General features: G+C 36.1%; 1 protein-coding gene across 3 annotated transcripts in view; it reads left to right on the top strand.

The window, feature by feature from the left end:
• Dmd (dystrophin) overlaps nucleotides 1–17,110 on the top strand; it is a 1,637,847-nt gene that overhangs the window by 933,367 nt on the left and 687,370 nt on the right. For all 3 annotated transcript variants that reach the window (XM_035449892.1, XM_035449894.1, XM_035449893.1), the window contains one exon: nucleotides 11,897–12,005. In XM_035449892.1, the coding sequence (XP_035305783.1) occupies nucleotides 11,897–12,005 (109 nt within the window). The remainder of the gene's footprint in view (nucleotides 1–11,896; nucleotides 12,006–17,110) is intronic.

Below are 17,110 nucleotides of genomic sequence, written 5' to 3'. Positions count from 1 at the left end.
TTAGACTCTGTCTTTAAGCTCAGTGCTTAGTTTCCTTGCACTTGAGCCAAGGTTTAGTCCTCCAGAATTACTTGCTTTCCTCAAGCTTACATGGGTGTTTTCATTAGATAAATTGAAAAGTTGGGTTTTGAACATAAGGGCAAAACACCAGTTTCAAAAAAAGCACAGATTTCTCTGGAACTATTAAAATTCATTTATTCATTGATAAACTTATATCTGCTCCAAATAGAGTTTAAGGTTAGATATGATTCTTTAAAAAATAAAATAAGTATTTTGGGGGCTTGGACTGCAGGCTTAGAGGCAGTACTGAGAGCAGCAATTTCAAAAAGGCATGTAGGTTAGTTACCAAAGTGGTAAAGTCTCCACTGTGGCCATCACAGAGACTTTCATTCCAATGATCCATGAAATAAACAAGCGGACCTGGTGGATAAGTTCGGGAGTCCCTGCAGGTATCATACAGGGAAGTGAATCACATGAAGAGATACAAATGAAAACCCAGTACATATTGACTTTATCAACCTGAATCAGACATTGGGGAATCTAATATCAGGTAGTTCATTGTTGACAAATTTAAACATACAGTACAGTTTGGGAAAAGTTTTCCAGGCAACAATCAGTCCAGTTCCAGGTATACAATAAAGCTTAAGGTATGACTATATAGAGATTCCTTTACATGGTACATGTGATCATGAGAGTGGATTCTATATCTAAAAGGCCAAGAGCATAGAGGTCAGTAGTCCATAAAGTACATGTGACATCTCCACTAAGGATGGGTAATGGTATAGGGAGGGAAGAGTCTGTGATAATCATTCTTGGGAATTAGGGTGAGATCTGCCTCTATAGAAAAAAGGTGACCATGTAGTTAACAAACTCCACTCTCATCTTTCTGGAGGGAATGCAAGTATTTGATTTGTATCTCCTCCATTGAGGGGACACCCCCGTGTAAGTAACATTCTTGGTTCTCTTAGTGTTTCTCTGTGAGTAAAAGGATCTCTGTGTCTGTAACAGATAAGTCCATTCCATCTATTGTTATGGATCCACAAAAACTTAATGCCATATGGGTTTGCCAATGAGTTGAGGTTTAACACTCTTTCATATAATTCACAAATGTACATTTAATTTTCCTTTACTTTCTGTTTTTACATTATACATACAAAAATCCTTCCTTAAATTTGTAGACAATTTTGCTTTTCTCTTACATAATAATCAAAGCAGTGATGCTTAACCTAATCTCACTTCCACCTGTACACTTAATCACAAGTTTGCTTTGACGTGAGAAATGGGCTCTTTCCAGTCCTGCTGTTTCCTTAGCGTAGTAAATGGAGGAGTGAAACAAAAGGAAAAAAACAGCCATACAACTTGTCTCCCCACACAAAAGTTTCTTAAAGCAGTCTTGTAAGTCAATATTATTTTTTTCTTCCCACTTTTCTTGCTTCCCCATTTCCTGTATATTCATCTCATTTGGAATAGATACATTCACCGTGAGTAAAAGCATGTCTACAGTTCCCTGATTTGTAGAGGAAGCAGAATATCAGGTTAATAGGAGTAGTAGGTATTATTGATTAGGAGGTGTAAGATTTAGAGAAATGGTTGACTCACAACATTTTGTTTTATTTTGCCATACGAGGCATGGAGCACTCAAGGCACAGTATATGTTAGACAAGTATTCTACTTAGAGCCACATCTCCTTATGTGGACCATCACCTGGAAAATACCCCAAAATTAGATGCAGTTTTGTAATATTCTGAAGCACTAAAATCTCACAAAAATAGTCTCATAGTACAGAAAATGACACCTAACAATCAGAACAGAAAGCTGTGAGTACCACTTGATTCACTGCATAAGTAGAATGCTTCTTCATCAATGATTGCTGTTGGTTTTTCTAAAGGGTGACCCATATCTCTGACAATGTGTGAAAAAGCCACTTTCAACACTGAACCCATAGATGATATATTTCAAATTATGAAATTGCTTTAGCCTCTCTGTATTTTTAGCTTTCTTGTACATTTATTGGAAAGAAAAATGGTCTCCCCAGTCCAGAATACATTTTTATAAGGGAAATTTGTTTTGGATTACCTTTGGAGGAGTGTATTTGTAAAGAATAAATAGCAGGCAGAGTGTTATTCTTAAAAAGAAAAAGGAGTGGCCTGCAAAAATGCTAGCTGCTTTTCTCGAATACTTTAGTATCCACATTGTGTGACACACAAGTGCCAGTGACTCTACCTACATGCTATCTGATACCCTTTTCTGGACTCCATGGGCAATCTCACACATATGTACATATCTAGTTTTAAAAATAAATCTCTTTTTAAAAGAAAATCAATATTCCTCAAGGATATTTATTTAAGATTCAGTTGTTCACATAGATTTTCTGTCTAACAGTTGCCGACTTCATCATTAAGGAAACATTGGAGAATGTCCATTTCTTGGGAAATTGTCTTTTGGCACTTCCACATTTTATTTCAAAACCATTGTCTGGCTTAATGCCTATATTCCTCTTCCAAGCTGAGTTGAAATTGAGACCTGGGCTCATCCCTAGTTAGTATCCTCCTTGTATTCTTTGTCAGGTTTTCAAGGATTTCTTTTAAACTGTCAAAAATGAAGATTGATGACTCAGAGATTAAGACCACTTGCTGCTCTGCTGGAGGACAAAACTATGGTGCCTAGCAGCTACTTCCAGTGGCTTTCCAAACACCTATAATTTTAGTTCTAGGGGACTCTGAAACACCCTTCTGGCCTCTGTTGGTATCTTCAGTCACATGATACACACACACACACACACACACACACACACACACACACACACACACACACACACAAATAAATATAAAATAAATAAAATAATTCTTAAAAGAGTTAGAATAAATGCTAATCACAAACAATGTTTGAACATGATAATTAGCCTACTTTTCATACATTGAAGGTAACATTTGCAGTAGCCTTTGAGAAAAATTGTAAACATAATTTTTTGACAATCATTATGGATATTTTCAAGTGATGTGGTAGTTCCATACATGCTGTCTTACGTTCTACAAAATAACACTAATTTACAAATTTGATTTTTGCATGTTTAAAGTTTTATTCAAATGCTTTGTAAGGTAGCTGGGGATATGGAGTATCTTCCCAGAATTTATGAAGTTCTGGGTATGCTCTTTGACTCCACATACAACTGGCCATGCTAGTATATGCCTGCAAACCATGAACTTGGAATGGAGAGCAGGTAGATCAGAAACTCAAGGTTAGCCCCAAGTATTTCATGAGTTCCAGGAAAGCCTTGACTACATGACACCTTGTATTAAAAATTGATTTAATTAAAAATAAAAAAAAAACATGTCAAGGAATAATCTTTTTCTATGTGGTAAACAAGTGTCCCTCAGATTGGTTTAATAAAAAGGTAAATGGCCAATGGTTAGGCAGGATTAGTGGGGCAGAGAGAACTATGGAAAGAAGAGAGACTCACCAGTCAGACATGCAGGAAACAAGAAAGCAGCATCGGCAGTAGAGAGTTAAGGCAATCAAGCCACAAGGCAGAAAGTAAATTGATAGAAATGGGTTAACTTTAGTTGTAAGAGATACTTAGAAACAAACTTAACCTATCAGCCAAGCTTTCATAATTAATTATAAGTCTCTATGTACTAATTGGGGAGCTGTCTGGTAGGACAGAGAAAGACTCACTACAAATGGTACTCAACGTGGGGCAATGAATTTCCTCATATGAACTGAGAAAGCTTAAACAAAGGTTCCAAACACACAAAAATTGAGCAAAATGCAGCTTCCTAATCACACAGTCTTTCATGCATGTAGAGACATGAGTCTCCTGGCCAATGCCTGTGGGATTGAACTACCATCATGTCATGAGCTAAGCTACATAGTAGTTTTAAGATTTTTCTTATGCAGACAGAAAAGTTTACAGATGCACTTTAAAGCAGGTTCAGATGAAGAAACCTCTAAATAGGTTACAGTGTGCTTCTCAATGTGTATAGGCTTAAAAAAGAACAAGTATAGACAGTCATGAAAATAAATAAATGAATATTTTAAAAATAATAATTTCTTTAAAGAAAGAATAAAGTAATAGAAAAAGAACAAGTCACAAAGGGATGGGAAATGTACAGGGAGTCTAGATATGTTATTTGTTGCCTATGGTGGGATGACTTGCTCAACATTGATGCAGGGGGAAGAGACTTGGTCCTGCCTCAGCTTAATGTGACAGGGTTTGTTGACTTCTCCTGGGAGGCCTTACCCTTTCTGATAGAGATGGGTTTGGGGGAAGAAGGAAGAAATTGGGAGGAGAGTTAATGGGAACTATGGCTTGTACATAAAATGAATAAAATATAGTAAAAGTCTCAATTTTTGATTGCTGGTGAACAAACGCAAAGCTGCTGAAAGGCACTGGATTATGAAAACTCCTAAATTAAACCAATCTTCATGTTTTAGAAATGTATTAACATCAAAATAGAAGTAAAAAAAATATGTTACATTGGAGAAGAGGTTATGTTTTTCTCCACAGAAAACTAAATGTTGTGGATTCACTGAAGGTTAAAGAGAATCAAGTTTGATTAAGAGAGACACCATGAAAATCCTAGCTACAACTTAAAAAAATAAATCCATAAAAACTAAAAGACAGGTGATGTATATTTCACCTTCTCAAACATAAAAAGAAGTCATCTTTGGATGTCTTGTGTACAGCACACAGTCTATATTTGTATTGATGAAGATATGTATATTACCTTTGAATGTTTATGTGTTTTCAGAAAAAGGGGACCAGGAATCAATGAAAATGGGTGGCCTGGGTGCTTGAGCCTCTTTCTGTTTCCTCAGAGTTTTGCATCAAGAACAGCTTCAAGGGTACTGACTGAGATGGTCCAGCCTCACAGATTATTCTAGCCACGACATGGCCATTATCCTAATTTCCTCAGGGTCCCCCACTCAACAAGAAGCAGTATAGAGAACACAACACTCACATTTCCAAGAGAGACATGGTTGGGTTTTGGTCATTCGGTGGGTTATGGATGTTTGTCATTGTTTGAAGTATTTGTATATTGATACAATTTGAATATTAGTTTTGTTAGAACACACTGTACAAAACCTCTACTATTGTTTAAGTTATTGTACCTATGAAGCTCATTTAACATAGTAATTTAAATTTCTCAATCCTTGAAAGTTATTACAAACTATTCAGGATAATAAAGAAATGCAGGTTAGTAGCCTCCTATAATAAACTTGCAGTCATGTTCTCTATGTTTTCAAAGTCAGAGATAGATAGATAGATAGATAGATAGATAGATAGATAGATAGATAGATATAGATGATCTTCAAACACTTCAAAGACTTACAGAATATGACATTTAAAATGTTTACTTAACATAGGGATTTTCATGACAATGAAATATGTCTCCTCCTGGAAGCACCAATTTACTTCAGAGAAGATGATGGGTATCAATAAAACTTCATATGGTGTTTGCTTTCAATGTGACAAAACTAGTCATTTGAGCAGGAAACTGGGCAGGCAGGACACAAAGAGAAAAAATGGTTGAACTTTGCCAAGGTAAGGTGGGACTATCCTTTAAAATCCCTGCTTCATAAAAAAAAAAGTCTGTGTGGCATTCTGCAAAACACACAGGAAAGGGACTGCTAAACTTTTCTAAGACTAGGTAGGACAGTCCTTCAAAACTCCTGCTTCATAAAATTTCTGTCAGATATTCTAGGCATGCAGGCCAAAGATGGATTTTCGAATGTTTCACTTGAAACTTGGGTGACTGTTCAGGCATCTGGATGACTGTCATTTCTATTGGTTTGGAAGTGGCTTTCCTTGCAATTCCTGTTTATTCAGCTAATACCATAACCTTCTGTGGTCACTGATGCAGTTGAAGACTAGGTAGTTATAGTTGCAGTTTTCCTTGGTTATGATAGAATGTAATTAGGTACAGAGCTTTGGACTCAAGATAGAATAAATAATGAAGTATTTTCCCCAAATTTGTGAAATACAAATGGACTGGACATTGTAAATGTAATTCTTACCTGATAATTTTTCTTATTCTGTGTAGTTTTTCCATGGTATAATTAAAAACTTTCCTTTTTATAAAAACAAAAGGAGGAATTATTGGTGAATAATGTTTTAGTACACTGTGAATAGTATCTCTCAGATTAATAAAAAGTTAAACAGCCAATAGTTAGGCAGGATTTGCAGGGCAGAGAGAACCCTGGGAAGAAGACAGAGTCACCAGCTAGACCAGGAGGAAGCAGGAAAACAGCATGGGCAATACAGAGTTAAGGTAAAAAACCCACAAGGCAGAAAGTAAATTAATAGAAATATATTAAGTTATGAGAACTAGTTAGAAACAAGCCTAAGCTACCAGCCAAGCATTCAGATCTAATCATAGGTTTCCATATTGTGATTTGGGAACTTGCAGGTGAGACATAAAGACTCCCTAGATAAAACACTTCATATAAATATTATAGAATCAAATATCTCACATTTTAAATGTTTTTTTTTTTTTTTTTTACAATATGGTACTTTCAAATACCCATATGAGTCTGTTAAAGCCACTGGGTGTAGTTGAAATTTCTTTGGACTACCTGCTCACAATTAATGATATAGAGTCTTATTATTAACTATAAAGGCTTGGTCTTAGCTTAAGCTTGTTCCCAACTAGCTCTTAAAATGTAAATTAACCCATTCATATTAATCTAGGTTCTGCCATACTGTACATCCTACTTCCTCTACATCCCAGTGGTAACTCTCACTCTCAGATTGTTGCCCCAAGTTCCTCTCCTGCCTTGCTAATGACTATTCAGCACTTTTTTAAACAAATCAGAAGATGCCTTATGCTGATGAGTTAAGACAAATAAATACATCTTCATAATATACAAAAATATTATCTTGAAACATTTCTCCCTTTTTGTCCAAATAAAAAGGAAATGTTTTAACTCTAACACAGTAAAACTATATACAATAAGAGCAATTATGTTCAGTCCATTTGTATTTGGCCAATTTAGAGAAAATATTCTGTTATCTATCCTATCTTGTTGAGTCTTAAGTTTTATACCTAAATTACTTTCTATTATAACTTGTATCACCAACCTAAAAATACCATTTTAGACTTAAAACACTTGATAAACAACTTAAGCTTTTATGTTTCTCAACTTTTATAAACTTTATATCACTTTTGTAAGTTTCTTTTCTGAATTTGGTAACAAGGAGATCTGCAAAACTATAATTATCTATTCTTCAACCCCATCAGAGATCTGAGAAGTATAAAATATTACCTGGGTAAACAGGAAATGAAGAAGAAATGACCTCCAAAACTAAAGAAATGACAGAGACAGCTGGCTGCCTGAACAGTTACCAAAGGTTCCTCTGCAATTGCAGGGCATCAGTCTTTGAGAAAATCTGACACTTTTTTGTAAAGCAGAAATTTTGAAGGACTGGTCTATCTTGTCTTGACAAATTTGGCAGTTTACTTCCTTTGTGCCCTTTTTGTCCAATTTGAACAGCATACTGTCAGCAGTCAAAACAAGAGCAGTTTCTTTCTCAAATGGCTAGTTTTGTCACTTTGAAAGCAAACTCCACATGGAGTTTCTTTGGTACCTATCATCTTCGCTGAAGTGAATCAGTGCTGCCAGGAAAAGACATATCTTACTGTCATGAAAAACCTTATGTGATTAAAACATTTTAAATGCCATATCCTCTAGATCTCTGAAGTGTTTGAAGATCACCTATCTATCCTGACTATATCTTAGTTGAACCTTTAAAACATACCTAACTTGACTACATGTTTGTTTGTCATAGATGACTAACTGCTAACCCGAATTTCTTAATTATCCTAAATAGATTATAATAATATCTTTCAAGGACTAGAACTTTCCATTACATCATCAATGAGCTGCTTACGTATATTACCCTAAGAGTAGAAACATATACAGAATGTTATAACAAAAGTAACCTTAAATGTGAATCAATATACAAAAATCCATACCAATGTATAATATTTGAGACCAGTAGTTGGTTCGTTTCATTTGTTTAAAAGAATATCCAATTATCTACCCATTTATCCTTTCATTCTTATATACCCATGTTTTTTTTTCACTAGATAGGAGAGAAAGGATAGAGGAAAGAAACAAATCCCTTAATCCAAACTTTGTTTAGTTTCCTCCCTGACCACAACCAATAACAACTTGCAAGTAATCTCTCTAAATGATGACAAACATCCACAATGCACCAAATGACCAAAAACATGTATCCCACCTCTTGGTAAGGGGAACATAGTGTTCTTAAAATTACTTCCTGTTGTCTGGGGGTGATGGCATCATTGGGGGATCCTGAGAAATTTGGAATGATATTCAAGTCCTGGGAAAGCAAACTCTATCATTTGTTGTCCAAACTCTGTGTGATGGGAAAGTCCAGGGCTTAACTGAAGTTCTGGCTGAAGTAGTCTATGAAGCTGGTTCATCTCATTTAACAGCTTCGAAGTTGTTCTGGTTGTGGATTTTTATGGAAACTACAACAGAGGCATCCTGAGAGGTTGCGTCACCTAGGCTACTTGTCTTCATTGGTAGTTGGTCCTTTTTTTTCTGAAAACACATGGACTTTTAAAGGTAACATACATAGCTGCATTAATACAAGTATGCACTGTGAGGTGTACACTAATTAGTAAAAGATGATTTTTGTTCTGTGTTTGAGCAGGCAAAAGGCATCTGTCAACTTCATAAGTCTCTTTGGACTACATAATCAAATTGTAATATAAATTTCCATCCATGCCATCTGAAAGGACAGCACTAAATAATAAGTCATGAAGACTCTGTAGACAAGATTTATCATGTCTCATACAGTCTCAGACCTATTCCCATGTCATGGGACCAGCATCTATGACACCTGTTCTGTAAAACCAAACCTCCACCCATGCTATGTGAAAGTATGGCATACAATAATAAGTCATGAGGACTCTATAGGCAAAAAGATTTCTATCTCATCTATTCTCAGAGCTGTTCCCATGTCAAGGGATCTGCATATATGTCGCCGCTCTTGTAGATTTTCTTGGTTTCTTCCTTCATGTCTGCAATCAAGATTTTCAAGAAGCACCCACTGGTCAAATCTGATCTTCATTAATTTCAAAGGAATCCATAGATTTTTGTTTCCTATGGCAACAAAGGCATAACCTCTGTCAAATGCAATACATTTCCTGACTTCACTTCTGAAGTTAAGACATTTTTAAAATATATAGGCTGATTTAATGTAGCTTTTCCCCCCGACAATCCAATGTCTATCAGTAGCTGTTCATTTTTGCTCATTAGCATTTTAAAAATTAATGTTAATAAAACATTGTATAGAATCCAAATGCCTTGTGTTCCTATCCTTATATGGCTTATTTTTCCATATTATTTTTTTCTCTAAAGACTTCAGTTTAGCCAGGTGTTGGTTGTGTACACCTTTAATCCCAGCACTCAGGAGGCAGAGGCAGGCGGATCTCTATGAGCTCAAGGCTAGCCTGGTCTACAGAGCGAGTTCCAGGACAGCCTCAAAAGCAATACAGAGAAACCCTGTCTCGAAAAAAAGACTTTACTTTGTTACTTTTAAGCTATTTTTCTATGAGTGTCTATACTGATTTTCTTTTCTATCTTCATCACATAAGCACATTTTTAAGAATACTGTACCTATTTAGATATTTTTTTTTCAGTGTGGACCAGGCTTTCTGCATCCTGTGGCTCAGAAAATTGCTGAGAAGTCCTTGTCTGCATGTGCAGACTCCTTTTGTGCCCCTGCTTAGCACATGGTTTTGGCAGCTGTCCCCACCTCCCTTGGGTCTGTAAGAGCACAGGCCAGGAGCTGTATTAACTGCCCATATCTAGGAAGTTGCTGCACCATCCTCTGGCAGGCATTTCCACCTACTCTACCACCAGACAGTGTGCCAGCCACTTATAGGCCTTATGCTTGGTGATATGGGTCTCCACATTGGACACCAACTATAGTTGGGCATTCTTTGGACCTGCAGCTGCAAAATATTGACCCAGAGACTTATTATTCGGTGTGAAAGCTTGACTTTGGCTTAGGCTTGTTCCCAATAAGCTCTTAAAACTTAACTCCTTTATATTAATCTACATTTAGCCACATGGCTTGCTACCTAGCCATAGTGTAAATCTGACCTCCCCTGCATCTTGCTGACAAATATCTATCTCTCAGATTCTTGCCCTACATTTCTCTCTTTTCCTGGAAGCCCTGCCTATCCTCTCTTGCCTAGCTAAACCAATTAGAGGCAGATGAGTTAAAACAGACACATCTATGGTGTGCAAAAAGATTATCCCGTAATACCCAGGTGAAAGCATAGCTGAGTGGTATAACACTTACTTAATAAGAACATAAGCTAGGTTCCACCCCTGGACATGTAAAACAAAAAACCTTCCAAATGAAGACTACAGGTAACACACCTTATTAATAGAGGAGAAAACACTTCAAAAAGACCATATGTTATCTTTATCAGAAAACTTTTAATTTTAAGAAGGATGAGCAAAGTGGAAGCCATGTTCAAATTAGATGCTATTAAGTGGCAGTCAAATTGATTGTTAAAGTTAATGTAGTCTTCGAGAAGAATTAAGGATTAAGTAGGGCTAAATGGTATCATTGTTTAAGAAGCAATAATACATATTAGTCGTTTCTGTGATGGCAGAGAGGCCTTGACTTGTCTCTCTCTGCATTGTTTTAAATCTGGTTATGGGGTGTCCTTGTCTCTACCTAGCTTGATTTCTCTGCTTTTTGATTGTTTATTTTACTGTCTGCCTGTTCAACTCTAATCATCATGGCCTAGGTGGCTGCCAGTTACAAACAAAATTATTTTCCACATTCTCAAAGCTATTACTGAAAGCTTTATTCCCAAGCATCAGTACCTGTGTACAATATATTAGAAAAGCTGTTGTTTCCATTTTAAAATATTTTTGGTAAGAATAGTACAATTATTTTAATCTTTCAAATGAATTTTTGACAGTCACTTTTACCACTGGTTATATACTAGGAATAATTGCTAATTGTCTATCAACTGTCTCTGTTTAACCAAAATCTCTTATACTCATCTAGAAGCCTCCCCAGCATACCTCCTTATGATTATTTGAGCATATCACCCAAATTCACTTGCTATTCAAAACAATCAATTGAAACAGAAGCAATAATGAAGGCTCAAATATGAGCTTAATTACTTCTGAGGAAATACTTGAGTAGAGAGTATCAATTTAGGCTTGCTCAGTTTCTAACTGCTAAGCAGCATGTTTGAGATTTTAATTTAGCCTTCCCATAGATGGATTTATACAAGGAGACAGGATGAAATGATGCAGTTGCAGTCTCCACATGCACATCTGTGTATATACAGTCATAGTTTTTGCATGTCAACCATTCTCACAAGACAAGAATTTAAAATTTTAAAATTTTAATTTCAAAGAGTTTAGAATTATGGTCCATTTATATTTTCATGTGTTTATGTATGTGTACCTACTCACATGTGGATGCTCACATTAACATGTGGAAGCCAAAGGTCAGTATTGGCTGTCTTCTTGGTCACTTCTCCACCATATTTTGGGGGAAAAGATCATTCAATGAGCCTGAAGCTTATGGATTGGCTAGAATGACTGGCCAAGGAGCTTAGGGAATACACTTATCAATTCACAGAGCATCCAGGATCACAGATATAAGCTGCCACAACTTTTTAAAACATAGCCAGGGTAACCAAACTCCTAATCTTTGCATAGCACACACATTTTTTATCACTGAACCATTTTCTAACACCTTTTAAAATTTTATATCAAAAGCAAAAGTCCATAAAGAGTACACTCACAAAATTAATTAACAACCCAATGAGTTAAGTTATACTGGAAGTGATGGTAAGATCAGTAACATATGCTTTTTCTATTAAAGAGGAAGTTAGAAGATCTGAGGTCTGAGTGGGAGGCTGTAAACCATTTACTTCGGGAGCTGAGGACAAAGCAACCTGATCGTGTCCCGGGACTGACCACTGTTGGAGCCTGTAAGTACATTGTGTCTCAGGTGTTCACTTTCACTTTAGCTTTTTGGTGAAAAACATGGCTATAAGGCTATCTCTGAATGAAAGGAAAATTGGTTTCTGATTCTGTAGAAAGGAGTAAACATTTATGTTATTTAATATGCAAAATGCTTTTAGGTGGTTTCTCTGGACAATGGGAGGTTTACAATCTATATTTTCTGATGATCCAACTTCAAGGAAAAGAAAAGAGCAGGTGAGGAGAAGCCATAATGTCTTAAACAGATACTTTAGCTTGTTCTTTAAGAGCATTAAAGCTGCCTGGCTTTGTGGAGCCATACTAAATCATCAGTAGAAGGCCTTTCCTTGTATTTCTGCTTCATTAGAAGCAGCAGGCGATTGGTAGTTGTTTTTTAACTAAAGCTGAAGGTGGTTCTTAGTAAGGAAACTCAACAAATCACCATATCTCCAGCATCTAAGAACAAACATCAAGGTGAACGTGTAATGACAACTGAGACTTGAAAAAAGATGTGCAAGTATTGTGGGATTTTTTGTGTTTGTTTGGTTTTCTTTTCGTCAACATGGTGCACTGAAATTGCTATATCAAGATTCTAGTGAATAAATTATGTCAGTTTTATTTCCATTTATGAGCTCAAATTTTTGGTTCTCTCTGCACAAATTCACAGCTGTCCATATACAATCCTTTATTGGTGTTTGTTCTCTAGGTGTCATTGGAATGTTCAATCTCAGTCTGTAATGCTGTGAAGATTTTATGTTCCAATGATATTTCATAAATTTTTGGAATGTGGAAGTTAAGGGTTTATATTTACATGTAAGGTACTGTGAACATTACACCAATGATAAAAGCCAGTGAACAAAAAGTATTTAGCGTGCTATGTTCCTAAATGGTATTATGCTGTTTCTAACTGAAAATGCATTAAAAGTTTTGGTTTATAAGAACATATGTAATTAATCTATTTAGTCAACATATAGGGAGCAACATCTGTGTGTTAGACATCAGACTAAGTGCTGAGAATTCATCATAAGTCTCTCATTTATGAAGCACAGTCAAATTGGAAGAGAAAATGATATGCCAATGAAAAGAAAAAAGCATTATCTCAATTATAAGTGAGGTAAAGTCTACAGATTAATGCCAAGTGGCTTAGGACAGAAAGGCAGAAAGTCAAGCCCTAGCCCTTTCAAAGTTGCATACATTTTATTGGACTCTCCAGGTGATTCCAGCACACTGGACAGTGAAAAGGGAAAAAAATGGGAAAGTGAGTTGGGATGAGGGCATTATTGTCTGAAGTATAGCTAGGCAAGCTATTCTGGCCTGAACACATCAGAAAGGTGATGCAAGACAGTGAGCATTGTCTGTGTATGGACAAAAATTATGATAGACGGTATAAAAAGTCACAGCTGTCACACTGAGGAAGATACTAGAGTGGGAGTAGTGTGGTAATCACAAATGATATTGAGCTGACATCAGAGGCTACACAAAGAACAAGAAAGAGCAGTGAAGGAAGACAGTATTATCAGGCATCTGCTTCACTTATTTGCCCCTCAGTGAGAACTTCATCACTATATGGCTCCTTTTTTTCCCCACCATTCCTGCTATATTGCTACTAGTGGGGATTCTGACCTTATCTTCAGCGCTAAGCCACTGGAGAGAGTTGGCAGTACTAGGGCCACATTTGGAAAAATGAGAGAGGAATTTTCTCAAAAAGGAGATTTTATCTCCTCCAGAAAATGGACCAAAAATCGGCATAAAGTCAGCCTACTGAAAACACAAATATTGAGTGCAAAGTATCAACAGCATATCAGAATCTGCTTTTATTCCAAGACGGTTTTTCTCATGTAATAGTTTAAGCATTAGAATTAAGAATTATTTATATTTTGGCTATGTGACACATAGTAATTTAATCTAAACTGTACTATTTAAAAATAACTAATTTATAATATGATTTGAGTATATGATTATTATTCCCTAGACTATTTTGTAATACAATGGGATTTACAGTTTACCATGATGGTTTCCCAAAGCCTGCCTTTTGCATGTATACCTTCCTTCGGAACACTTAGGCTTTTATCCTCAAAATAATTGTAAAGTAAATATGATTATTTAAAACTTTTTAAAAGCAAAAAACCCAAGACATAGAAGGAATATTACTAGATTAAGGCCACACAGCTTCAAAACAAGAGAGATAGGATTCTAATCCAATTACATCGATTGGTGTTTTGTTTCATTACTGTGTCTTACACTATTTTTTTATCCCACAACACAATGAAAATTCTAGATAAAGGCAGCAAGCAACTAGTTAATGCTAATTTAATTTCTTAGATTTCTAGGGGATAACAGCAATCTGTATTGCTATATCTCGAAATCAGATTTCTCTGAGTTTCTTAGCAGCCTAGAATGCTGAGCCCAGAATAATCATTAAAATTGTCATCTGGCTGAATATTTTTCTTTTACATGTGTGGAGATTGGGGTTCAAATTGGCTTTTGATTTGAATTGATTTGATTTTTTCAAAGTAGTCTTTTGAAAACACTAAAGCAAGCTTCCCTGTAGCTGTTTACTTTCATTATATAATATGATGCATTGGTCTGGTTTGAGCTGTAAAAATTGTTCAAATTCACAAGATAAGTGGGCATACTCTCAACAAATGTTTGATATGTTTTGGTGATCCTAAATGTCTGGGTGTTTCAGTTACCTATTATTGCATAAAATAGCCTCAAACTTAGTGGTCTAAAGCAATTATTACTTGCTTGATTTTGATTCTGTGAGTTTCCATTTTGTACTGTGATATCTGGGTGGTTATTGTTATCATCTCACCTAGTCTAATCTATCCGAATGTAATTTGGCCTCTCATAAACTAGAAAGTCTAAATAGTCTCCTTAAATGTCTGAGAGGTGGCTGTTTGCTAGAGATCCTCACTCCTTTATATAGCCCTGCATTGTTTGTTAGTCATACATCTGGTAGGCATTCTCTGATGCTCTCAAGACAGTCTTCCTCTAAGATGGAGAAAATGGAAGCTTTAAGATTGCATGATGGTTAGACTTTGCCATTAATATGTTACTTCCACTGTTCTCTCTTTGTCAAAGTAACTTTCAAACTCAGTCCAGATTAGGGGTAGGTCATGATTACCCCTTAAAGAGTTACATTGTTAACAATCATGCTTGGGCAGGAGACTTAATGGTAGCAATCTTTATATAAAAAGTATCACATTGGGGTACCAACAAAAGAAACAAATGTTTTTCACCCAGTGATCTTAAATCAGTGGTTTTCAAATTTCACCATATAAAAAGAAAACATCAACTACTTACTAAAGTGGAGATATGAGCCTTCTACCTTAGAGTTTCTGATACAGTAAATTTGAGGTGAAAGTTGTATCTCTAAACGGTTTAAGGGTGAGAACAATTCTGTTTATTTTAGGAATTCAGTTTGAACGATGCTATTCCAGGCCTCAATTGCTTGGGAAAGTTTATCTTTCCACCTACTGCTTTATGCAAGTGATTGGGAGTACCAGTGAAATCCAGTGCTGTGACTGCCAAAGGAACTTCTTTATAATTTCAGCATTTTCCGTCTGTGTCTTTTCTGACAAGGGACTTTGTAGCTTAGAAGTTCAGGGAGGTGGAAAGCACATCCAGGCAATACTTATCCATCAGAGCACCTCTGTGTCCCTAGCAGACTGTTATCTGATAAATATCAATGGTTGGATGAAAATTCTCTAGAGAAGGCAAGGGACATTTTTAGCCAGAAAGGACTTAGCATTGGTCTGAAGGTCTGTATGCAGATGGTAGCAAAGAGGCAGCAAATCTGGTGCTAAATGTCACTGTGAATTGTTTCTTATCCACAAGCTGCTGGGCCTCAGAACATTCGTGTTCTACAGAACCCCACTTAGCATTTTCAAAATACATCACAAAGAAAATATTCTTAGTATGAGTGTTCCACATGAGGGAAATTAATATAACTTTTTCAAGACAAGAGCTATGAAAATGACAGTTGATAGAGATTTCTTGTTGATTAAATACTCATAAAACAACTCTTGATGTAATTAATTTTAGTGGTAGTGTAACTCAAGTGCAATTCTGAAAGTATAGCAGTATCAGAAGTAAAATAGTTTACATTATAGATGAGTGTGTTGACATCCATGGGAGGCAGAGCCAGGCAGATCTCTGTGAGTCTTTCTCAACCCACCCCAAAGATATGCTAAATTCTAATTTCAGTTGTGTTACTAAATAGTCAACACTTATTGTAAAGAGCCAAATGCATTTTTCAGCTTCATCAGTCATTTAGTCAAATCTGTAACAATATATTAAAAGTAGCCATACCAAAGACATTACATAAAAATGGAATGGCTCTGTTCTAAAGACACCTTATTTACAGAAAAAAAGTTTTAAAACATATTCTGTACTACTTTAACACTTAACTTCCTCTTACTACAGAAGAAACTTGCTCAATTATAGACTACATTGGAATCCTTGAGGAAGAAACATCAGTGGGACAACACTTAAATAGTATTGCAGGGAATTTGGAGACTAAATCTTCAATCTTCTTTCCACTCTTGAGTATGACATCTTCCAGATATGTTTCCATCCAATGGGAAGCTCACTGATAACTTTTAAGGGAAGGGACATTAGTGATTCTTTTCAAATGTATGCTCCTTTCCCTTCTTTATTAGTTTCCCCTGCCTCTGCTCCTCCCAGTTTCTACCCAACACTCTTCCATTTCTTTCTGTTCCGGAAAATAATGGACTTCTAAGAGATAACAGCCAAATGTAACAAAATAAAATATAAGATAAAAGTATAAACCATCCCAGGAGGCAAACAAACAGCAGGAAAGAAGCCCAAGAGAAGTCACAAGAATAAAAGACCCATTTGTTCCCTTAATCAGGAATTGCATAAAAACACTCAACTGGAAGCTATACTATATATGCAGAAGACCTGGTGCAGACCCATGCAAGCCACAGTTGCACATATTGCTTCAGTCTCTGTGAGTTCGTATGAGCTTAACTTAGTTGATTTAGAGGTCCTGGTTCTCTCAGTGTACTCTATCACTTACTTTCAACAGTTTAGGATGTCATATGTCTACCCAAAGTGAAAGATACACCAAAGGTGCCATTGTGTTGAA

This window comes from Cricetulus griseus, chromosome X (genome assembly GCF_003668045.3).
Source record: "Cricetulus griseus strain 17A/GY chromosome X, alternate assembly CriGri-PICRH-1.0, whole genome shotgun sequence".
Lineage (NCBI taxonomy): Eukaryota > Metazoa > Chordata > Mammalia > Rodentia > Cricetidae > Cricetulus > Cricetulus griseus.
Note: the sequence above shows the minus strand (reverse complement) of the source record. Positions and strands in the feature narration are given on the sequence as shown.